The 26,118-nt window shown below is 36.4% G+C and overlaps 2 protein-coding genes across 2 annotated transcripts in view; one reads left to right on the top strand and one right to left on the bottom strand.

Annotated features, from left to right (window-relative positions):
* The window catches only part of LOC144440346 (HAUS augmin-like complex subunit 5), a 50,369-nt gene extending 26,501 nt beyond the window's left edge, over positions 1-23,868 (top strand). Inside the window, exons 14-18 of the mRNA XM_078129708.1 lie at positions 21,040-21,185; positions 21,348-21,465; positions 22,579-22,717; positions 23,182-23,314; positions 23,567-23,868. Of these exons, the coding sequence (XP_077985834.1) occupies positions 21,040-21,185; positions 21,348-21,465; positions 22,579-22,717; positions 23,182-23,314; positions 23,567-23,696 (666 nt within the window). The 3' untranslated portion in view covers positions 23,697-23,868. The remainder of the gene's footprint in view (positions 1-21,039; positions 21,186-21,347; positions 21,466-22,578; positions 22,718-23,181; positions 23,315-23,566) is intronic.
* LOC144439726 (glycine N-acyltransferase-like) lies at positions 16,294-17,142 on the bottom strand. Its single transcript, XM_078128958.1, has one exon. The coding sequence runs from the start codon at positions 17,140-17,142 to the stop codon at positions 16,294-16,296; it is 849 nt and encodes a 282-aa protein (XP_077985084.1).
* Positions 23,869-26,118: the final 2,250 nt, after the last annotated feature.

The raw sequence follows: 26,118 nt of genomic DNA, 5'->3' as shown, positions 1-26,118 counted from the left end.
GCCTGGCTCCTTGTCTTTCTTGTACTAGAAACAATTTCTGGTTTCTCTCTTGGTAGTTTCAATGGTCGTTCTGTGTATGGAATTGGTAGTGAACTGCAGGGTAACAATAAATTCCTATGCAGAGTTTTCTCTCTCCCATCAGGTCGTTCAGACTTGACTACATAGACAGGTATGTCTGGGTGGATTTTCCTAACCACTCTATACTGCGGTGACTCCCATCTGTCTGCAATTTTGTGTTTCCCTCTAAGGTTCACATTCTTTACCAGAACAATATCTCCAGGCTCAAGTACTGCTTCTGTCACATTCTTGTCATATCTCTTCTTGTTTTTGTCTGCTGTCTTCCTTGCATTCTTGGTCGCCAACTCATATGATACTTTCAGTCGATTCCGCATCTCCTCGATGTACTTGTCATATCCTCCCACCGGTGAGTCCTCTGGCTGCAAGCCCATGTACACATCAATGGGTAATCTGGGGTGTCGCCCGTACATCAGATAATATGGAGCAAAGCCAGTGCTATCATTGCGGGTGCAATTGTAGGCATGTACCAATGGTGCCACATACTTCCTCCACTTAACCTTCTGTTCCTTAGACAACGTACCTAGCATATCAATCAGTGTGCGATTGAACCTCTCACATTGTCCGTTACCCTGGGGATGATAAGGTGTGGTTCGCGTCTTCTGTATTCCGGTGAATTCACAGAGCTGCTTTATCACTTTGGATTCAAAATCTCTGCCTTGGTCAGAGTGCAGTCTCTTGGGAAACCCATAGTGTACCAGGAAGTGTTTATACAAGTGCTCTGCTGTGGGTTTGGCTTTCTGGTTGGTTGTAGGGATTGCAACAGCATATCGAGTGAAGTGGTCTGTAATAACCAGGATGTTTCCAACACCTCCCTTACCATCTTCAATAGTCAAGTAGTCAATACATACTAGCTCCATGGGTTGTGTTGTCTGAACATTTACCAATGGGGCAGTTCTTTGCAGAGTAGTCTGGAGCTTTCGTCGAGTACATCGTTCACATGTCTTTATCTTCTGTTCTACATCTTTGGACATAAATGGCCAATAGAACCGATTACGTAGCAGTTCCAGGGTCCGTTCTTGTCCCAAGTGACCAACGTCATCATGGACTCCTTCAAGCGCAGTTCCCCGAAACTTGCTTGGTAACACCAGTTGATACAACCATTGTCCATTATGTCCCATTCTCTTCCGATACAGTACCCCTTGACGAAAACATAACTTACTCCATTCCTTCAGTCCACTAATCACTGCAATTGGCTCTTTCGATTTCTCTGTTTTAGTTGGTAACTTCTTCTGTTCTTTATACTGGTACAGACGTCCTATCACTGGGTCTGCTCTCTGCCATTTCTCCCATTCCTGCATAGTTACAGCTGGCAATGCCTGTGTTCCTAGCATAGATGGAGGTTCATTCAATGACGGTGGAATTGCTGCGCTGGAACATCCAATTGCATCTATCCAACCATTTCGATTTGTCTGTTGAGTCTGACACACAGCTGTTACCACTTCTGCTGGTACAGAAATCAGTTTGTCCTTATCTTCTCGCATTTTGGTAGACGTCATTTCATTCTCATTCACTTCTGATGTTGTCTTCTGGTATTGTCTGGACAGACCATCAGCATCATTGTTCTGAGTTCCTGGTCGGTACATCAGTCTGAAGTCATAGGTGGCCAATGCTGCTACCCAACGGTGACCTGTAGCATCTAGTTTTGCAGACGTGTTGACATAGGTTAACGGATTATTATCTGTCACCACTGTAAACTTGTTGCCATAAAGGTAGTCATGGAACTTTTCGGTGACTGCCCATTTCAATGCTAGAAATTCTAGTTTGTGAGCCGGATAATTCTTCTCACTTCTTGACAGACCACGACTTGCATACATAATGACTCGCTTCTCCTTTCCTTCTCCTTGGTACAGTACAGCACCTAAACCTGAGAAACTTGCATCAATGTGAAGTTCAAACGGCTTACTATAGTCTGCATATGCCAATACAGGAGGGCTGGTCAAGTGTCCAATCACACTGTCAAATGCCTTCTGATGTATTTCTGTCCATTTGAATTCAGGAGCTGCAGTTTTACTCTGTCTAGACTTCCCTCGTCTCTTATACTTGGTTTGTAATCCAATGGTGAGGTCATTCAATGGTTTCACAATGTTGGAATACCCTTTGACGAATCGCCGGTAGTACCCTGCAAAACCTAAGAAACTCTTTACTTCTTTGGCATTGGTCGGCACTTTCCACTCCTTCAATGCTCTGATTTTGTCTGGATCGGTTTCTATTCCATGTTCCGAGACGACATGTCCCAAGTACTTCACTCTCTGTCTGAACAGTTGACACTTCTTAGCTTTCAGCTTTAGTCCGTTCTCTGCTAGTCTGTCTAACACCATGGCTAGTCGTTCTTTGTGTTCTTCAAATGTCTTAGAAAAGATTATGATATCGTCCAGATACACCAAGCAGATGTTCAAATGCAAATCATTCAAACACTTCTCCATACACCGTTGAAATGTGGCTGGACTTCCTGTCAAACCCATTGGCATTGTGGTACATTCCCAGAATCCCATAGGTGTCACAAAAGCTGTCTTTTCAATGTCCTCTTCAGCCATTTCTATTTGCCAATAGCCAGATTTCAAATCCAACGAGGTGAACCACTTGGCATTACTTAAGGCATCAAGGCTTTCATCTATTCTTGGAAGAGCGTAGGAATCTCGAATAGTACGCAAGTTAATCTTACGATAGTCGATACACAGCCTAGTGCTTCCATCTTTCTTAGTAACAATGACAATTGGAGCTGCCCATGGGCTGTGTGACTCACGAATGACACCACTCTCCTTCATCACATTCAATACTTGTCGTACCTCTTCATACATGGCTGGTGGGATTCGTCGAAAGCGTTCCTTGATGGGTTCACTATTTGTCAGTCTGATTCGATGTTTCTCAATCGTACATCGTCCGAGATCATACTCATGCATGGAGATCGCAGCTTTTTTTGTAAGTAGCAATTCCCGTACTTGTTCCAACTGTTCATCATCAACTGGGGATCCTGACATCTCAAACTCTACTCCTTCTCCTAGAGAGATCTTCCTACCATCTTCTATCTCTGTGTTCTCTGTTTCAACCTCATTCTCCACCAATGATCTTTCCCTCATAGCAAAATCACAAGGATGTTCATCTGGCTTTCCCAACCATGTTACAGAATGAGCACTAGCAACAATTTCTCCTGGGCGGATAGTCACTGGATGCACTGATGTATTCTTGATACAGACAGGCACTTTAGATTTCTCTCTTTGACACTTGAGAACTGTTACAGCAGGATTGGTACTAATTTGTCCTCTAGCTCGATTACTAGGTTCCACTGACACCACATATTGGTCTCCCCTTGGACCTTTCTTAGCACGGCCCCAAATAGTGGTGGCATGTCCTGGGTCTAGTTTCACTGGATGACGTAACAATGCTTTCACATCTCCAAGGTTACCTTTAGGACCAACAAACCTGTCTCTATCGTTTAACTTCTTAAATACTCCTTGACCAATCGCTGATATTCTCATGTTCCTTCCCTCTCTGCTTTTTCTAGTGTTGAACCAACTTCTAGGAAATAGTTCTAACATATTTGTTCCAATCAGTATTGGCACCTGCACATTATACTCATTGTTTGGAACCACTAATGCTGGAATTGTATATCCACTGTCGTCACCAAATACCTTGACTGGAAAAGACATCGTTGCTTCTACAATACCAATAAACTGAATAGGAAGATCGTTAGCTCCTTTGATCACCAGTGTATCTTCAACCTCATATATAGGTAAATCAGATAAATGCTGATCATAAAAGTCTTTACTAATGGTTGTGACTTGTGACCCAGTGTCAATGAGACATGAACTTTCCACACCATCAATAAATACTCTTCCTTCCATTGCACCACCAATCAACCCAACTTTCTTCGACGGGACCTGAAGTGGCTTCCTACCAACTCTCCTCTGATGAATCCTATTCATATTCAAATGTGTTGAATTCTTATCCTCACTCTGTCCACCATTCTTGGAATGCAATTCACCATTACTGTGTCTGTGTGATGACCTAGTTTCTCTCTTTGGTTCTCTACAGTGTTTTGCCATATGTCCCTCTTTTCCACAATTGTAGCAAAGGAATGGTTCTTTATGCACAGGTTTCACTGTTACTTTAGGGTGTGACACATTCTGCCTATCATGCTCCAATCTCTGTACTCGTTCATTTGTTCTCGTCAGTTCATCCTTCAGAGAATTCATCAAGTCTGTCTGAGCTTTGATTGTCTCTGAAAGTCCCTGCATCCCTTCAGCTGTCAGTGTCATCATCTTCATAGTTTGAGAGAGTTGACTCTCTTCATTACCATGAATGTTCGTTTCTTCTGAGGTTTTAACTTGCTGGGTCCTTCCAGTTGAAGTTTTCTTCACCTTTGAGTCATCCATTCTCTCCTTCCCCATTCTCTCCTTCCCTTCCTGTTCTACCTTCCTAGCTAGTTGAAGTAGCTGTTCAAAGCTGGTACTGTGTCTCATTTCTGATCGAAGAACATCATGTACCCGATCATCCTTCAATCCCCGCCAAAACACAGTCTTTAAAGTCTCTCCTATAGCATTCAGATGGATACCACCTCGCCTTTCCACCATGTAGATCTCTGCTTCAAGTCGATTACCATACTGTGATACACTTTCTCCTTCTCTCTGTCTGTTATTACTGTAAAATTTCTCCAATAACATTGCACCAGTTTCAACTTCACCAAAACTTATTTCTAGTTTATGAAGAATCTGTTCCAGTGTAGCTTCTGGGTGCATGTTCATCACCATTTTAGCTGCTGAACCACGCAGTGACTTCCTAACAGCTTGTCGGATTACTCTGAAACTATGAGTAGAATCTTCATATAGACATTCCACTTCATATTTCCACATTTCAAAGTCCACATCAGTCTTTCGATCATTATCACCAGAGAAGTTTGATAATCTGGGAGGTTGATAGAATGTCATTGGTGTTGCCTCCACACTGTCATCATCGAAGTTAAATCGGCGACGTACACTTTGTGGTGTTTTCAGCTGTCCACCAGGTAGATCACCTCTATAACTGGTTTCAGGTAACCCTCGTTCCAGTTCACGTTTTACAGTAGCAGCTTCCTCTTTCAATCTATTCCTTCTTTCCAGCAACTCTTTCATTCGTGCCATCTCAGACTCCCCTTGTTTAATCGACTGTTCCAATTCATCTATCTCACTGGTACCACCTCCTACATTCTCCCCACGGACTCTGGAATGTACATCAGACAGCCACGTGGGTGTTCTATCAATTGGAGTACGCCGCATGGTACGACCACGACCCCTTCCAATTCCACTCTTGTAACCACCAGAATCTGTCACAGTCTTGGGGTCACCATAAGCAGTTAATGTAGTTCCAGTGTGATCAAGGTCAACCCATTTATCAAGTCCACCAGGTTCAACCATAACTTCTGGTTCTCCACCTTCTGCCATCTTTTACCAAAGAGGTCAAACGTGTATATTCTTTGAAACAAAGCTAGATAGATATGGAATCAGTTTGAGAACAGAAGAGGGAATAAATAGGAAACTATTATGCAATTTAACAAGGGAAAAATCCTAACAGTATCTCAGTATCTTAATGCAAAAGAATACTCTGATGCATTAATGCAAATCAGCAGTGACAATAACCTTAACAGTATCTTAATGCAAGGATTTGCAAGTGTGACCAGACTAGTCACTTCAAAAGGTTCAATCTCGTTCACAAAATCTAATATAGTGTTCGCTTCCTCGAACTGTACACTTTCTATACTCTTTCTATACTTGTATCCAACCAACACAATTTTCCCTTGTTCACCACCACCCTGGCCCCACGTTGGGCGCCAAATATGTAACCAATTTCCTGTTGCCCAGCTATGAACAAGTACCAGTTGCATATAATAATTTATATTGGGGCCTGAGGTGTCACCGTTGGTTTTGTTTGGGATGCAAGTGTTAAGTGTACAGTTATGAAGAAACAACAACCACACAAAGTCTGAGTTTGCAATGTTCACATCTATAATTACAATCGGCACAAGAGATACGAATACATACAAAAAATACTCAATACATACAATTACATACATCAAACATCTAATAAATACAATAAGTGTCATCAATTAATTGTAATCCAACTGGACAGTATGCTTTGATGGATTAATGACTCATGCCAAGTATATAAATAGTTCAATATTCAATTACTTCAAATACAATAATTTCTGACATCTACTTAAATTAATTTCCAATGAATTCTGAGTCTCGTCGAGGTAGGATACCGGCTTGTCAAAATCTCAATTTAGAATGCAACGCTTCAATGAAATACTTAGTAGTTGTAGGAAACTCGGAATATTCCCACGTAACACTATAAATTCAATCTAGATTCTATTATTGTTCTAAAGTCTTCATTCACCAATCAAGGTACTCAAAATCAGAGGTTAAGTATCAATGTATCCTAATAATTTAGAGTCAATAACTTGTATGATTCAACTCAGAAATCTGGAATTACAAAAACAATAAAGTTAATCAATTATTCAATGGAGTTAATGTATTCAGTGGCAGTATAATTAATTCATCGTTCAGTTCAACTGTATCAAGAATCAAATACAAACTAATTAATTATACAATGGAATTAATGTATTCAATGACAGTATAATTAATTCATAGTTCAGATCAACTGTGTCAGGAATCAAATACAAACTAATTAATTATACAATGGAATTAATGTATTCAATGACAATATAATTAATTCATCATTCAGATCAACTGTATCAGGAATCAAATACAAACTAATTAATTATACAATGGAATTAATGTATTCAGTGACAGTATAATTAATTCATAGTGCAGATCAGCTGAAGGAAGAATCAAATACAGACTAATAATTCATTCAATGGACAGTGACAATATCATTAGATTTACAGGTAAAATAAATAATTTACTGAACACTGTGCACTCCACACGCGTAGAAATACATGTACTTGCAGACGAGTAGCTCTCTGTACCATTCAACTTCATAATTCAGCTCAGTAGTTGCAGCAACGCGTCCTTTCTTCTCAGCTCCAATTCTACTGACATTCTTTTCTTCGTCCTCGGCTCTCAGGCACACTTTAATTCTTCTACAGACCAGGGTCCACTGACACTAACACTGCTTTCGTAGTACTGAGGCATAAATAGAAACGTCCAAAACACAGGCAAATAAGTGAGTTACTGAACACTGTTCACGCTCAACATACATAGAAACACGTGTTACTTGCCGACGAATGGTCCTCAGCTTACAACTTCATACACTTTGCTGTCCGTCTTCTTTCAGCATAGTTGAGTAAGGCAGCCGTCAAGTTGCCCTCTGAAATTGACTTCAGCTCAGTACTTCAGCAACGTGCCTTTCTTCTCCTTCCCTTCAGCCTCAGTTCTCTCTCCGTCTTTCTCTAACTTCTCTATCTCCTACCATTCTCCATGTCTCCTCCGCTTCATGCGTGCTTCCACCAAGTTCGAGCTACAAGTTACAACTGACCACCAAGTTCGAGTTACAAGATACCACTGACCCCTGTTAAAGGTCAAGTCCCAGGGTTCCTTAGTTAGGTCGGCTAATAGCGCCCTCATGATAGAGCTGCAAATACTTTTGTTTATATCATCTGGTTACATAGACACAGAAACACTGGCACCAATGTTTTGATGTCTGTATGGTGGCACATTCGTTCATTTCATTTGGACAAAATTTAGCAAGAAAAATGTCTTCATTCAATCTTGATATGCTGTAGTATGTGTAGTTTCTGATCGGTTTCTGTATGGATATATCATTTATATGGCTGTTGTCATTAGAGATTGTTTTTGACTTGTTATTGACAGTATTTGGATATTTAGGCTTCTTTCAGTATAACCAGTGTTGCAGCCAGATGGGGTTTTTGGGGTCATTTGATACACATTTTTTGGACCTGACCCACAGTTTTGGAAATGATGGGTCATAGATGACCCACACTAAAATTGTATGCAAATATGTTTAGCAATAGTGTACAACATGACCACGTCTATAGCAACAGCCAAATGATCGTGTATATTGCATAGATAACAACAGGGTTGGATAGGCAACTGCACAATCATTCAGCAAATATCTAGCATGGATCAGCATGTAAATATTTTGCAGTTGTGCTACAATGCCCATTGGCACTTTTCTTTTAATAATAATGTCCCAAAAAACTTATGATGACCCAGAAAAATGAAAGTCTCGGGACACTCTGTCCCACTCTTTCCAAAGGCTGGCTGCAACACTGGTATAACCTTTCCTTTCATTTGTTCATGTTACCTAGACTGTCTCTTGTGTTTTTGTTGTATTTCACTTTGTCTTTTGGATGTGTTTTATACTTTATTTTTATGAGCTTGTTCTCGAAATAAATAAATAAATAAATATCAAACAGAGAGAGTGAACAGTAACCTGAAATCAGCTGTATAATGATTTACTAGTAATGCTGTATAACCTGAACTGTACAGAATCATTTGTTGGGAATATATTTGTATAGCTGTACATACAATGATTCTTAATGCTTTACAACGTATGTACTGACACTAAAATTACATAGGCTGAATTAATACTTGTGGGTTTCATTACTCCTGCATATTTTAATGATACTCACAGTATTCTATGTACTGAAGCATACTTAACCATCAATTGCAACTAACTGAACTCAAACTAAGATATAACAAATAATCCGATGATGACTTTTATTAGCTCCGCTGTCAGCGAAAGCTGAAAGCGTAGCTTTAGGTATAGGTGGGTATTGAGGTATAGAGAGTAGAGTGAATCATAGGTGTCCGTCAAACTTTTATATTTTTACTATCTACTCCGGAAGTGACAGTCGGAATTCTTCGATATTTGGTGTGCATGTTCCCTGGGGGGAGGCTATTCAGATTTGTTCATGCCAAGTTGATCTGTGCCATTTTCAATTTTTTATGATTTTTTTTCATAAAATGTCATTTTCATCAACTCCTTGAAAACCTCTTATTAGATTGCTTTGATATCTGGCGTGTTGATGCGCAGGGGGTAGCTTACTCAGATTTGTTAATTTCAAGTCAGCACATCCTCATTTTTATTTTTTATGATTTTTTTTTTGTAATTTGAAAAAAAAAATGAATATGTTAATGAGCATAATGACCGACGCCATATTGGAAATCAGTCGACGAGACTTTAAGTAAACTGCCACTTTTCAAAAGACACTATTGACGTCAAACAAGCAATGTAATATGTGCTATAGTCATAATTCTACGCATTGGGCGCCCAAATGACAAGCGTTTGTTCGAAACAGGGTTGTAAACTTCAAATCAGTCCGCAACATCCTCATTTGCATACTCTATCCTGATTCGACCAGAAGCTGAAGGTGACCTCATTTGACCGAGCGATTTTCCACAGCAAGCATCTTGAGTATCAACACAGGACGTTCTTGGTACTCACTAAAATCACACTTCAGACCCACTATAAAAGTGTGATGTTTTCAGATAACATGTAACTTGTGGTTAATTCTATATTGTCGTGCAATTTGGAATGACAGTGAACCAGAATTCAGACAACTTGCGTAAGGAAGGGCATGCCAGACATGCGGTTGAAGTTATGGCCGACAGTTCACATGTAAAGTTAAACGACATGAACGTGTCTTGCCTTTCCAAAATGCAAATATTTGGCAAGTAAAAATAATTAAAATAATTACAACTTTAATTTGGCTTCAGACTTTGCATTATGTTTTGCGTATCTTTCCACGTTTTACATGTAAATCCGAAAAGGTTCTCTCTCATCATGTCATCAGTGTCAGTGATCATACCGCGCGGGGCTGCTTTGAGTACGAGCGAAGTGAGGCATGTTGAGGTATTTTGTTGAGAATTATAAATATTGCGAAATGTCAAGTACAAGGTTTAAATACAATGGAATGATGAAAAAAATGGCAGAGTCTGCTGACAGGCGCCGGTCACAAGAAACACTGTGAATTAAAATATCAGACGATGTATGTATTAATCGCCGACAATCCACCCGTATGCACGAGGGACTAACAAGCAAGTCGTTGTCAGCCATACGTTACAGTGGTAACATCGTCCGAGAAATCGCTGCGTTCAGAGTGTCATTATTCACAGAATTGTTGTTTTCTAGTGAAAACCCGTCTTGAATTGTTTAACTCTAACAAATGAAGACATGTCAAGTTATATTTTGAAAGTTGTATCGCTAGTTTGAGACGATTTTCTCACGTACTATAGTACTATCGAGGCTTACTTGGAAGTAGTAGGACCTTACTCCAGTTCATCGGGAAGTTTAGCCAGTCCGATAATTCTTTCTGGTTTAGTTTACAACACTTTTGATCAATCACGCAGATTTTGTTGTTGTGATGAAAAGAAATAAAAAAAAAGATCATTTCAACCATTTCGTTGTGTTTTCTTTGTGAAAGGTAACCGAACATGAACGAGTGTTACCACTGTAACGTATGGCTGAGAATGACTCTCTTCCGGGTACTTAACTTGAGATTGTCGCCGTACGGAAACTAAGATGGCGATTAATACATTTCTTCCCTATATATATCTACCACAACTAGTACAAGTTGAATGTTGTTGACTTTGTAAATTTGTTAGAAAATTGAAATTCAAATTGCCTCAAAATTATTTTAGATCCCTAGTTTATTTCATTCATCATTAAAATTTTCCAGGGTTACAGCTGTAAGACACTGGAATTATTTATAGCCAACCTCAAAATCCTCTTTTTTTCTTTTTCTTGTGTGCATTTCCCAGTCATTTTTTTCTGAGATTTTGTGCAATTTTTCATAACAGTAGATTTTTGTTATAAAATGGTGACTATGGTATAAAAGTACAATACATTACCAACTTCTGTGTAAAATGTGTTTTATAGTGAGACATCATATGAAACCACTAACCACTTTATTGCATCGCTAAAACAAAACTGCATAGTGAAGACCTGAACCACTTCTACATGTCACCAAAATAAAAAATTAAATTAAAAAAAAAAACAGCGGAGCTATTCTGACCGATAGGTCACTTGTTTTTATGTATAAACAATCTCTAATATGTAGTCAAGTCAGCTGTTCTGACAATGCCTGAAGACAACATCATAGAAGGCATGCATTGATATTAACATAATATTTTAATCAAGGTTTGAATGTAAGTATTCCCAATCAAACCTGGACCCAGGGTCAATTGACTCAAATCTGGACCCAGGGACAATTGACTCAAATCTGGACCCAGGGACAATTGACTCAAATCTGGACCCAGGGACAATTGACTCAAATCTGGACCCAGTGTCAATTGACTCAAATCTGGACCCAGGGACGATTAACTCAAATCTGGACCCAGGGGCAATTGATTCAAATTTGGACCCAGGGGCAATTGATTCAAATCCGGACCCAGGGACAATTGACTCAAATCTGGACCCAGGGACAATTGACTCAAATCTGGACCCAGGAACAATTGACTCAAATCTGGACCCAGGGATAATTGACTCAAATCTGGACCCAGGGATAATTGACTCAAATCTGGACCCAGGGACAATTGACTCAAATCTGGACCCAGGGACAATTGACTCAAATCTGGACCCAGGGACAATTGACTCAAATCTGGACCCAGGGTCAATTGACTCAAATCTGGACCCAGGGACAATTGACTCAAACCTGGACCCAGGAACAATTGACTCAAATCTGGACCCAGGGATAATTGACTCAAATCTGGACCCAGGGACAATTGACTCAAATCTGGACCCAGGGACAATTGACTCAAATCTGGACCCAGGGACAATTGACTCAAATCTGGACCCAGGGTCAATTGACTCAAATCTGGACCCAGGGACAATTGACTCAAACCTGGACCCAGGGACAATTGACTCAAATCTGGACCCAGGGTCAATTGACTCAAATCTGGACCCCAGGGTCAATTGACTCAAATCCGGACCTAAAGTACATCTATATTTATGTAAACAAACATTATATCCCATGAGTGAAATGCCAAGCCAGATGGTTTATTATTTGTAAAAAAAAATGTAAAAGGCTTCAGTACCTTACTGTGTGTGGTGCCTCTTGTGAAAATTGAAGTGGATCCCATTGAAATGTATTGCATCCGAGACGTGAAATAACACATTAACACAAACCCTGCTCAAAAGCTTACAAACTCAGCTTGTACCACTTTCACAGTTTACTAGGTCAGTTTGATAATTGTTTTAAAATACAGTGTTTTCATCAAGTACTCGGGGTGAACAAGATTATATGCTTAGCTGGTGCCACTTTACAAACATGAAATATACATTACTCATATTGTATTTTGTCACGTCAGTGCAGAAAGGTTGTATCTGCTATGCAATTGTATATGCAGATATGACGTTACTGTACTCACATTGTATTTGTAATCATAATATCAATCATTCACTTAATAACATATACTGTCGTAAAGACTAAATGAATTATGTAGTCACATGAATATAGAGCACTCATAATTAAAACTGTAATGGAAAGTAAAACGCTTCATAACAAATTATCATGCAGAGACAATATACATATAAATTAATTTAGTAAAAAATCTAATCTTGTCATATGCTTTATTAAAATCACTTTGTAGCAATTTTGTCCAATTTTTAATATCAGCTGTATTATGTTTGTGTAGGGAAACAGAAGTATATCTTTTATCTGGTTGTTATACAGACAGACTATATAAGATAGATATTACATGTACATTGTATATACACTAATATTTTATTACATCAATTGCTATCATTTACAACTATTGTGTTGATGTAACTGCAATAAATGAAGATTGCAATCGTATTTATTAAGGGAACATGGGCCAACTTTATTTTACAGAACTAAAACAAGGCATGGCATGCTACAACCGACATAAAAACATTCATGCGTAATAAAATGAATGAAGTGAGCCAAGGAAAGACTTCTCATCATCACATACCAAAATTAGGTACACAACTGATACAAAAACAACAGTGAGTCTTCCTAATATTGGTTCACACAGTGTTTTCATCAGTTTTGTTTATATTTGTGGAAGTTATAATGTAACAGTAATAGTCATGCTCAATGTTATACATGTCATGTTGTATCAGTAAACAGAGTTATGGAATAATAATAATAATGTTGGGTTCTTATATAGCGCTTTCCCACTCCATGCTCAAAGCGCTTTACAATTATTACCCCTGGCTCGGATCAGAACGGCACAACGGCCCTTTAGTCTTCCTCAACTCCCCGGGGAGCATACAATCCATTGCAGCCATTTAAGCGCATAGGATTAAAGCCTTCACATTGCAACCTACATCCTACCAGGTCCCCAGTTATACAGCTGGGTTGACTGAGGCACAGTCGTGGTTCAAATCTTGCCCAAGGACTTTAGCCACTCAGAAACAAGGAATCCGAGCTCCTGTGGTGTTTATACTTTGATAAGTTACTGACACTAGTTACATTGTATGTGTCTTTGCATGAAACTTGTCTCTCATTCCTGAATTTACCGTAAGCAAACAAACAAATCAGTGTTTTCATAGGTTGCAATACATAAGGAAAATACTATGAGTATTTATTGCTTTTTAAAATCACATCTGTCTTTTTTTCAATAATTTCCTAATATTTCATTTATTTTTTCAAATGATATGTATATTAATACAGAGTTCTATAAATAGCACTTTACCAGGATTCATACACTCAGAAAGTCAGAAATATTAAATGTATTTTTTAAAAAGTAGATGTGTTGACAAAGAAAATGTGTTTCACTTGTCAATGCTTCTGGTAAATAACCAAATTTGATCTGAATACTGTTGGAAAGCTGATAAAAACATTCCCTGGAAAGTCCTGGAATTTTGTTTGACTAAGTATAAGAAACCTGTTTACATGTAGATTGTAAATCTATTAAAATCAAGAGTGACAGTTTTATATTGAATTTGATGAGTAAATATTCTTGGTATTCAGTACTTAGATGAATTATCCGATAGCATACTGAATATGTTGCCATGGTAATATCCTGACTGCTGTCATTCCTATAAGCTCACTTTAAGTATTGCCAACCAAACCTCAGCTAACATTAACATACCGCCAAATCAAAGATCCCTGGAGCCCTTGACTCATGGAATCTGATATTTGTTTACAATAGCACAGACAACTTCAATGGGTATAAAGTTATTTAATATTAATTATTTATATAAGGTGTATTATCATCTGATGCTTAGGCACAAATGTGTATATTGTACTTGATGTATCATGTGATATTGTAGATGTATCACATGATATTGTAGATGTATCACATGATATTGTAGATGTATCATGTGATATTGTAGATGTATCATGTGATATTGTAGATGTATCATGTGATATTGTAGATGTATCATATGATATTGTAGATGTATCACATGATATTGTAGATGTATCATGTGATATTGTAGATGTATCACATGATATTGTAGATGTATCACATGATATTGTAGATGTATCATATGATATTGTAGATGTATCACGTGATATTGTAGATGTATCACATGATATTGTAGATGTATCGTGTGATATTGTAGATGTATCATATGATATTGTAGATGTATCACATGATATTGTAGATGTATCATGTGATATTGGAGATGTATCACATGATATTGTAGATGTATCATTTGATATTGTAGATGTATCATGTGATATTGGAACTGTAGTTATTACAGCAGTGTACTTTATCTTTATATTGCTAACACTGTCAAGACACAGTGTTTGCGGTGTAAATAAATAAATATCATTTCTTGCAAGATTTTGTAAATTTCAAATTGTTTAAATCTATTAAAATGTAATATTCAGATTATTCAAATGAGGTATATAATATATTATGAATTAAGATAATTACCAAGAATTCTATATCTGAGTTCTATAGATTGTCAAGTATTTGCAGCAAAGAGAGTGAATTCTATATCTCAGTTCTATAGATTACCAAGTATTTGCAGCAAAGAGAATTTATTCTATATCTGAGTTCTATAGATTACCAAGTATTCGCAGCAAAGATAGTGAATTCTATATCTGAGTTCTATAGATTACCAAGTATTTGCAGCAAAGTTAGTGAATTCTATATCTGAGTTCTATAGATTACCAAGTATTTGCAGCAAAGATAGTGAATTCTATATCTGAGTTCTATAGATTACCAAGTATTTGCAGCAAAGAGAATGAATTCTATATCTGAGTTCTATAGATTGCCATACATATTCAGCAAAGTGTATTCAATAATTGAGTTCTATAGATTGTGTTTGCATTAGTGGTAGTGAATTCTACAAGTGAGTTCTATAGATTGAAACATAGAAACTCAGTTGGTGAGTTCTATGAAAGCTGAGACTAGGTTGCCAGATGGCTTATTGCTAGGTCTGCTTCAATAACAACTAGAGACAAACACTGAATACATATTTGCTGTTTTATAAGCATGAACACGTCGTAGTTTGTACTTTTGGCAGAGTTGTTAGAAAATATGACTTTAAAATACAAGATAGTGGACAGAACAGTCAAATGAAACATAATTTGTAAGTATGTACATGTCAACAGTTATAGTATGTAAGACACTGAGTTAAGACACTGTATGTGTTGTGTATGCAATGTTACTATATGTCCTGTATACCATGACTAAACCCCCCTAATTTCATCACTTGATAATCCGATACAGGTATGTAACTCTGTGTCCAGTATACCATGACTAAACCCCCCTAATTTCATCACTTGATAATCCGATACAGGTATGTAACTATATGTCCCGTATACCTTGATTAAACCCCCAAATTTCATCACTTGATAATCCGATACAGGTATGTAACTATGTGTCCAGTATACCATGACTAAACCCCCCCAATTTCATCACTTGATAATCCGATACAGGTATGTTACTTTGTGTCCCATATGCCACGACTAACCCCCAAGTTTCATCTGATAACCGATATTCTGATACAGCCTGTATGTTACTATGTGTCCCATATACCGTGACTAAACTCTAAAATTCATCACTTAATTATCCGATACAGATACATTATGGTATGTGTCCCTTCAATAGTAACCTTGACAACAGGTACAGGTATGTAGTTGGACATAGTAATAATGCAATGGTTTCCAATCATAAATTTGAAAGTGTCATTTTCAACAGATGAACCCTCCCATCTGTGTCTGGTCATTGCTTACGCTGTACTATGTAAAGGTATACAGTCATGTATATAATACCAAATTACACCTTAGTTGAAGCTATATCATCATCGCTATGTTTCATTGTGAAGTCTCAAGGCTTACTTGATAAAGGTGAACCATGCTGTGACCAAATCGTCATGTCGTCTGAAACCTAGCTTGGTGTGAACCAATATGGATGCTGTATCGCTATCACTGATGACAACGTATGATGTTTCTCCTTGTTCCAGTAAAAGTTTAACAAGACTTGCAGTTACAATGCTGGTAAAACCCTGAAGCTGGTATTCAACTGCGGTGTAGGTCAAACCGACATCGCCGCATTCTTTGATGACAGCCCACGACACGGGATTGCCTTTGTCGTTGTAAATCGCTAATGTTGGCATATACTCAATCGCTTTTTGAAATCTTTCCATCGAAGGTGGAGCACCGTATTGCCATGTTGTCTGCAACATACTTGAATGCTCGCTCCGCAGTGGACCAAGTGAGAAATTTGACGGTATCTCGTATGTTGACACTTTGTAAATTGTATCAATGTTTGCAAGTGTGTACGTATGATACATCTCCTCGATAGAAGATTGGAAACCGTGTTGTCTACCAACTTCTACGAGTACAGGCACTGCTGATATTGGAATCAAAGAAAACGATATATTACTTTTTGTCCAGTCAATGACGCCTGGATGCTGTAGTAGAACCTTCAACTTGTCAAAGTCCCTGGAGTATAAATAGTAACACTTTCCAAACATAGTGGGATCCAAGTTTTCACAACAGCACACGACACTTGTTAAAGTCTCCAAATCACTGCTGTCAATGAAGATCTTGATGGAAGGCCACTGGTTTTCAGTTTTAAAACTGTTTTTAATAAGATAGTAAATAGGTAGGCAAGCTGGTGTCCATTTACCAAGAGATTTCCATAGTAACGGCACTTCTTCAGGACTCACTAAAAACGCCATAGTCTGAAGGTACAAAATGTTGATTTTTTTTACAAACCAGAACTAGCAGTACAAATAATAATATGTTTAAAAATTAAAAATAAATTTTAGATATGAATGTTTTAATTGCATAGTAATTTGCAATATTGCAGCCTTTTCTACCACTATCACTATCAGTGTCTAGGATAAGCTATATTTTTTACCACATTGGTGTATTTTGTTAAAGTGTTAGAAACATGGTAAATGCAAAGGTAAGATGCAAAACTATTTTGCCAGGTTGGTTTTGATTGGGTAGAAAACATGGGGGGGGGGGGCATCTTTAATAATATTCTTAATCATCAAACTTGTTTTATCTATCTTGTAAATATCCTAGATTGGTAAAAATAGGACAGTGTATTTTGTATAAGTTCTGATCTCGGAGCATAAATTATTTATCCAGTAAATCATGGCATTTGTTAATTTAATAGTAACACAATTTAATACTAGTTCCTACTAAACTTACATTTCAGATGTCTAATATATGGTTTTCAAAACACAAATTTTAGCAACAACATCAATCAAATAGATTACCAATATAGTTTGTGAAAAACTGAATACAGCATAATAATTATAATAATAATAATATTAATAGTGTATTTTCAACATAATATGCCTTTGGATCACTGCCCAAAAATATTTAAACAATAATATACGCCCTCCCAGCCCATAATGGACGAAAGCAAACTTTAAACGACATAATGGGTGAGGCGACAGCCGAGCCCATTATGGAGTGCAAAGTTTGCTTGAGACCATTATGGACTGGGAGGGCGTACATTATTGTTATTATTTTATAGTTTTGCCAATTCCAGTGAATTTGTAGACGAGAAACGCAAAACAACGTATAATATACACAGCGCTGAACATCGTCTGCCATGTTCGGCCCGGAAGCTGAATACTAATCATAGCGACACACGTACGTACACGTACACACACATATACACTTCAATGAACTGCTGTGAACACAAATTTGTTTCATTTTAATTTCAATCTTTGTAAAAAAATTCTTATGGTGTTTACCCCATAATTTCCCTGTTCTTAAATACCCACACCTTTATTGCCTTACGGACATAAGCTTGTATTGTTATGCTCGTTCCGGGGCCGCGATGCCCAATAACGGAGTACATTATCAGTAATAATGTACACCGATGACGTCACAAAATTCACTGGATTTGGTAATGCTATAATATAATAATACATAATGCAGTTCACATAAATCTCAAGATTGCATAGTGTGTATGCAATATGCTATGATGTGTGCAAATCAAAGTAAACATACAATATACACAAACATATTGTATACAATGACTTTATGACTCAGTGGTTACAAGTTGTATTTGACTAGGCCTGAAACTAAAATAAAGGTAGATTCCTAATGAGTACAACATGTACGTCATCTCAAATACCATCAACTTTAAATTTAGCCAGATTTCAGTTGCAGCCCCTGATAAAAACATTTCAGATTTCTGCTATAAGGTTTTGCAAACAGATTTTATTAATGACCTTCGCGCGCTCACAGTCTACGGATATAATTTGTTGTTTGACAGTCGGATAATAATACAATACAATCTCAGACCACTGGATATAATCTGAACTAGTCTCGTTCTTGATTTGTTGCCACTTTTACACCCAACAACAACAACAACAACAACAACAACCATTTTTTTGTAAGAAAAGAAAGTTAAATGTAATGAGTCGTAACACAGACAATTAATTCTTGTCTGTGGTCGTAGTTAAACAACTTATCCAAGATACATGTGAACTTATATCAACTTCTTTATTTACACTACATGTCGAGTGTGGTGTTACACTGGTAACCGGTGGCTGTTGTCTCCGTCAAAAAAGAAGTTATACTTTTCGCCTCATGAGAGCGCGAATTGCATGGAAACGATATGGAATAACCAATAATTGAATATTGTTGACAAGATAAAACTAAACTTACCGATTGTTATTAAGTTCTAACCGGTATGTGAAGTTCTGATAATGCGATGCGGCCGTCGATGACTGATTGGAATTTGGAAACACACACATACGCGACCGCTTCCGTATTGTTCGATCAGTTTGTCCGACCGTGTCAGCTATGCAACTTCAACAAACACCGAACTTATTGACTCCCCAAAGTCGTTCTGATTATTGCAATACAATGCTGACTTCACTGGTTGTCGGGAATATGTGTAAAATTTCGATCGTGTGATTACCGCAAGGTAAGAAAATGGCGATTTGACCCAGGTCATCTAGGGTCAAGAGTCACATGACTTTGGCGACATCGTCTAGCGCCACTCTGTGCTGGTGTTCAGTTTCAGTTTCGGTACCCTTTCGTTCATGTCTGAATCGCAAAATTGTTTTCCATAGATACTTTATTTTTCATTGTACCAGAAAGTAAACTTGTCGTTTTTTCCGTGAAAAATATCAATTCATATATTTTATTTACAATTTTATCAAACATCACAATTAAAATCAAGCATGGTGTGGTGTTTATATTATTATTATTATTTTCATTTCTCAATAGTACCGCCAGGATTTTTATGTTCAACGATGATTTGTCAGTCTTAAAATCGATCATAGCGTGATACATTTCTACTATCAAAGTATTGACACAATGTTTGAAAAGTGACTCCCTTATTTCCCAAGCTTCATGTATATCTGATAAGTTTTGTCATGACATCATTTCACGTCCTACTTGAAAAAAAAAATGAAACAGCACGTACCAAGTCCTAGTTTGTAACTTAATAAATTACGAAAAGCTAGAAAGTGTCTGGAAAGTTTGGTATCGTATGTACAATATCAAACTTTTACCTTTAAAAAAAAAAGAATTATTGTGTTACAAACAGGGACTCGGTATATGTTATTTCAAGTAGGAAAATATACAGTTGTTTTATGAATACAAATTCCAGATAAACAACTATTTGTCTTCCATATGGCAACTTTAATGGAATTCTATGTGTTCTATTTTAACAGTATTGGAATTCTGTGTTCTATTTTAACAGTAGTGAAATTCTGTGTTCTATTTTAACAGTAGTGAAATTCTGTGTTCTATTTTAACAGTAGTGAAATTCTGTGTTCTATTTTAACAGTAGTGAAATTCTGTTTTCTATTTTAACTAGTAGAATTCTGTGTTCTATTTTAACAGTAGTGGGATTCTATGCATTCTATTTTAACAGTAACAGAATTCTGTTTTCTATTTTAACAGTAACAATTCTGTGTTCTATTTTAACAGTAGTGGAATTCTGTGTTCTATTTTAACAGTAGTGGGATTCTATGCATTCTATTATAACAGTAACAGAATTCTGTTTTCTATTTTAACAGTAACAATTCTGTGTTCTATTTTAACAGTAGTGGGATTCTATGCATTCTATTTTAACAGTAACAGAATCCTGTTTTCTATTTTAACAGTAACAATTCTGTGTTCTATTTTAACAGTAGTGGAATTCTGTGTTCTATTTTAACGGTAGTGGAATTCTGTGTTCTATTTTAACAGTAGCAGAATTCTATGCATTCTATTTTAACAGTAACAGAATCCTGTTTTCTATTTTAACAGTAACAATTCTGTTTTCTATTTTAACAGTAGTGGAATTCTGTGTTCTATTTTAACGGTAGTGGAATTCTGTGTTCTATTTTAACAGTAGCAGAATTCTATGCATTCTATTTTAACAGTAACAGAATCCTGTTTTCTATTTTAACAGTAACAATTCTGTGTTCTATTTTAACAGTAACAGAATCCTGTTTTCTATTTTAACAGTAACAATTCTGTGTTCTATTTTAACAGTAGTGGAATTCTGTGTTCTATTTTAACAGTATTGGAATTCTGTGTTCTATTTTAACAGTAGTGGAATTCTGTGTTCTATTTTAACGGAAGTGGAATTCTGTTTTCTATTTTAACAGCTTTTGAGATATATCGAGACGACCCTGAGCAGTCATGAAGGTGATACTGTATCCATGGTAACACAAATGAAAGACAGTGTGAAGACAGAAACGGATAAATTCTCTTCTTTATCATTACCCTGCCTAATGCTGACAACAATGGATGGGTAAGTTTTTGTTAAAATACTGAATATAGTCTAGATTGTTACAGGGTTAAATAATTTTATGTATAATAATAAAATGTTATTTATTTATTTATTTATTTATTTATTTATTTATTGATGTATGTACATTTTGTATTGATGTTTTTATTTATTTATATCTGTTAGGGAAGAACCTGTGACTTTTGCAAATTTATCTATTAATTGTCTTGATAATATTGATCCACGTTGTGGTGGAGATACAGTACAAAGAACTCTGGCAGCTGTGGCATTCCCTCTTTATAAGGTTAGTCACATACATACATACATACATACATGCATACATACATACATACATACATACATACATACATACATACACACACATACATACATACATACATACATACATACATACATACATACATACATACATACATACATACATACATACACATACACACATGCACACATGCACACATACATACATACATACATACATACATACATACATACATACATACATCCATGCATACATACATACATACATACATACATACATACATACATACATACATACATACATACATACATTACTATACATACATACATACATACATACATACATACATTACTATACATACATACATACATACATACATACATACATTACTATACATACATACATACATACATACATACATACATACATACATACATTACTATACATACATACATACATACATACATACATACATTACTATACATACATACATACATACATACATACATACACACACACATACATACATTACTATACATACATACATACATACATACATACATACATACATACATACACATCTTGTTTGAACAATTCTCGCTACCTGCAATACAATTCTATACATCACTGTGGGGTCAAATGGAACGAAGTCGCACGATAATGCGTTCTAATGTCGACAACTACACTTCCGGTCGGCTATGCTAATACACAGGAATGTTTCTTTCCCATTGTCAGTTGTAGACATCTCTCATAATTTTGCTCTGGAAAGATACTGTACATATTTAAATTTCCCACCTCCATAATTATATGAGCTTAAAACTTGCGTTTATCTTATTTGTTACAAATTAAACTGTTGGGAAGAAACATTCACGTGTATTGACATAGGCGACCGGAAGTGTAGGTGTCGACAAATGCAAGCGAGGTCTCGAGACTGCGTTCCATTTGACTCCTTAGCGATGCATAGAATTGTATTGCAGATAGCGAGAATTGTTGGATACCATATATATGGCACATAGCAGTCATGAATGGCTTTCTTACTACTGATCCAGTATATTCTACACTTGATAGATACAAGCTAAACTGTGACTGTCATTTAAACATAAGGTTTAAAGTCTTTTCATATCATCTTCATTACAGTCACCAGAGTGTGTTCTACCTAGACTGATACAAAGAAAGGTTGAGATAGATGACATGATATTACTCATCAAATCACAGGATGAACTGAAAGCAGTTGTTACTGGCTTAAAGTCTACTGGTGATGCTGACACTATCAAAAGTAAGTGTGTGTGTGTGTGAGAGAGAGAGAGAGAGAGAGAGAGAGAGAGAGAGAGAGAGAGAGAGAGAGAGAGAGACAGACAGACAGACAGACAGACAGACAGACAGACAGACAGACAGGAGAGAGAGAGAGAGAGAGAGAGAGAGAGAGAGAGAGAGAGAGAGAGAGAGAGAGAGAGAGAGGGGGGGGGTGGGGGGGGAGGGGGGACAGAGATGGGAGAGAGCGAGAGCAAGCAAGCATACCATACTTTGTACAAATAATCCTGTACATGTAATCATACAAAAAAGGTACGAATACTTTGACATAGGGGTTTTATCTGCTCATGTTTGACTCATAGTAACAAGGTCCCTTAGGTAAGTCCTATTTTCCTCAGCTGAAAAAGGACAAATATTGGGCAATTGCAAGACGTGTGTTGGAACTGACCGTATACATGTATTTGTTGTTGATTATCAAACTGTGTACAGATTTAATGGTGGAAATGTCACTGCATGACAAGGAACAAATATCAAAACTACTGCCAACATTACAAACATGTTTATCAGAAATAATTCCAGCTAAACAGAAGTTAGGCACAATAAAGAATCTAGTGAATGCATGGTGAGTATCGATGTTATCAAACTTAATCCACTTTTTGCACAAAGAATTGTCTAATTTAGGAAAATAAAAATATATTGTAACACTAGATTTTTCACCACTAGATAATTTGTGATTTGAGTCAGACCAACCACACATTTATTTTACAACTCAGAATTATATTTCATCACATGACTGTATGAATCTATGGAATTCTGGGATATGTTTACTTATTATTTACTTGGTGTACAAGACTATTTTTATTGTTGTTTACAGGTGGATACAGCCAGCTCAAAACCTTGTTACCTGGGTAACCGTGGATAAAATGACGTTTCAGCAAGTACAAGACCGATGGACAGCTGCATCAACCCAACTTATACAGAGAACATTGAGTACAAGGAAATAAACAACAAAATGATAAATGAGACAACCAGACAGTAACATCAACACAACTTATGCAGACAACACTGAATGCAAAGAAATAAATAACAAATACTATTATGTTAAAGGGACAATGTCTTTAGGTTTACCTAACAGCTATGTTACAATGTTTAGTGTTTATTAGGTTTACCTAACAGTTATGCTACAATGTTTAGTGTTCATTAGGTTTACCTAACAGCTATGCTACAATGTTTAGTGTTCATTAGGTTTACCTAACTGTTATGCTACAATGTTTAGTGTTCATTAGGTTTACCTAACAGTTATGCTACAATGTTTAGTGTTCATTAGGTTTACCTAACTGTTATGCTACAATGTTTAGTGTTCATTAGGTTTACCTAACAGCTATGCTACAATGTTTAGTGTTTATTAGGTTTACCTAACAGCTATGCTACAATGTTTAGTGTTTATTAGGTTTACCTAACAGCTATGCTACAATGTTTAGTGTTCATTAGGTTTACCTAACAGCTATGCTACAATGTTTAGTGTTTATTAGGTTTACCTAACAGCTATGCTACAATGTTTAGTGTTTATTAGGTTTACCTAACAGCTATGCTACAATGTTTAGTGTTCATTAGGTTTACCTAACAGCTATGCTACAATGTTTAGTGTTCATTAGGTTTACCTAACTGTTATGCTACAATGTTTAGTGTTCATTAGGTTTACCTAACAGCTATACTACAATGTTTAGTGTTCATTAGGTTTACCTAACTGTTATGCTACAATGTTTAGTGTTCATTAGGTTTACCTAACAGCTATGCTACAATGTTTAGTGTTCATTAGGTTTACCTAACTGTTATGCTACAATGTTTAGTGTTCATTAGGTTTACCTAACAGCTATACTACAATGTTTAGTGTTCATTAGGTTTACCTAACTGTTATGCTACAATGTTTAGTGTTCATTAGGTTTACCTAACTGTTATGCTACAATGTTTAGTGTTCATTAGGTTTACCTAACTGTTATGCTACAATGTTTAGTGTTCATTAGGTTTACCTAACTGTTATGCTACAATGTTTAGTGTTCATTAGGTTTACCTAACTGTTATGCTACAATGTTTAGTGTTCATTAGGTTTACCTAACTGTTATGCTACAATGTTTAGTGTTCATTAGGTTTACCTAACTGTTATGCTACAATGTTTAGTGTTCATTAGGTTTACGTACCTGTGCTGCAATGTTTAGTGTTCATTAGGTTTACCTAACTGTTATGCTACAATGTTTAGTGTTCATTAGGTTTACCTAACTGTTATGCTACAATGTTTAGTGTTCATTAGGTTTACCTAACAGTTATGCTACAATGTTTAGTGTTCATTAGGTTTACCTAACAGCTATGCTACAATGTTTAGTGTTCATTAGGTTTACCTAACTGTTATGCTACAATGTTTAGAGTTCATTAGGTTTACCTAACAGCTATGCTACAATGTTTAGTGTTCATTAGGTTTACCTAACTGTTATGCTACAATGTTTAGTGTTCATTAGGTTTACCTAACTGTTATGCTACAATGTTTAGTGTTCATTAGGTTTACCTAACAGCTATACTACAATGTTTAGTGTTCATTAGGTTTACCTAACAGCTATGCTACAATGTTTAGTGTTCATTAGGTTTACCTAACAGCTATGCTACAATGTTTAGTGTTTATTAGGTTTACCTAACTGTTATGCTACAATGTTTAGTGTTCATTAGGTTTGTCTAACTGTTATGCTACAATGTTTAGAGTTCATTAGGTTTACCTAACTGTTATGCTACAATGTTTAGTGTTTATTAGGTTTACCTAACTGTTATACTACAATGTTTAGTGTTCATTAGGTTTGTCTAACAGCTATGCTACAATGTTTAGTGTTCATTAGGTTTACGTAACAGCTATACTACAATGTTTAGTGTTCATTAGGTTTACCTAACTGTTATGCTACAATGTTTAGTGTTCATTAGGTTTACCTAACAGCTATGCTACAATGTTTAGTGTTCATTAGGTTTACCTAACAGCTATGCTACAATGTTTAGTGTTCATTAGGTTTACCTAACTGTTATACTACAATGTTTAGTGTTCATTAGGTTTACCTAACTGTTATGCTACAATGTTTAGTGTTCATTAGGTTTACCTAACTGCTATGAGTGTTTATTAGGTTTACCTAACTGTTATACTACAATGTTTAGTGTTCATTAGGTTTACGTAACAGCTATGCTACAATGTTTAGTGTTTATTAGGTTTACCTAACTGTTATACTACAATGTTTAGTGTTCATTAGGTTTACGTAACAGCTATACTACAATGTTTAGTGTTCATTAGGTTTACCTAACTGTTATGCTACAATGTTTAGTGTTCATTAGGTTTACCTAACAGCTATGCTACAATGTTTAGTGTTCATTAGGTTTACCTAACTGTTATGCTAC

This window comes from Glandiceps talaboti, chromosome 9, assembly GCF_964340395.1.
Source record: "Glandiceps talaboti chromosome 9, keGlaTala1.1, whole genome shotgun sequence".
In the NCBI taxonomy this organism is placed as follows: Eukaryota; Metazoa; Hemichordata; class Enteropneusta; family Spengelidae; genus Glandiceps; species Glandiceps talaboti.
The sequence above is the reverse complement of the archived record's forward strand: the minus strand, read 5'-3'. Positions and strand labels throughout refer to the sequence as shown.

What these genes read in the sequence shown, in the direction of transcription:
- LOC144439726 (XM_078128958.1), bottom strand. Translation starts at nt 17,142, where the DNA reads ATGGCGTTTTTAGTGAGTCCTGAAGAAGTGCCGTTACTATGGAAATCT.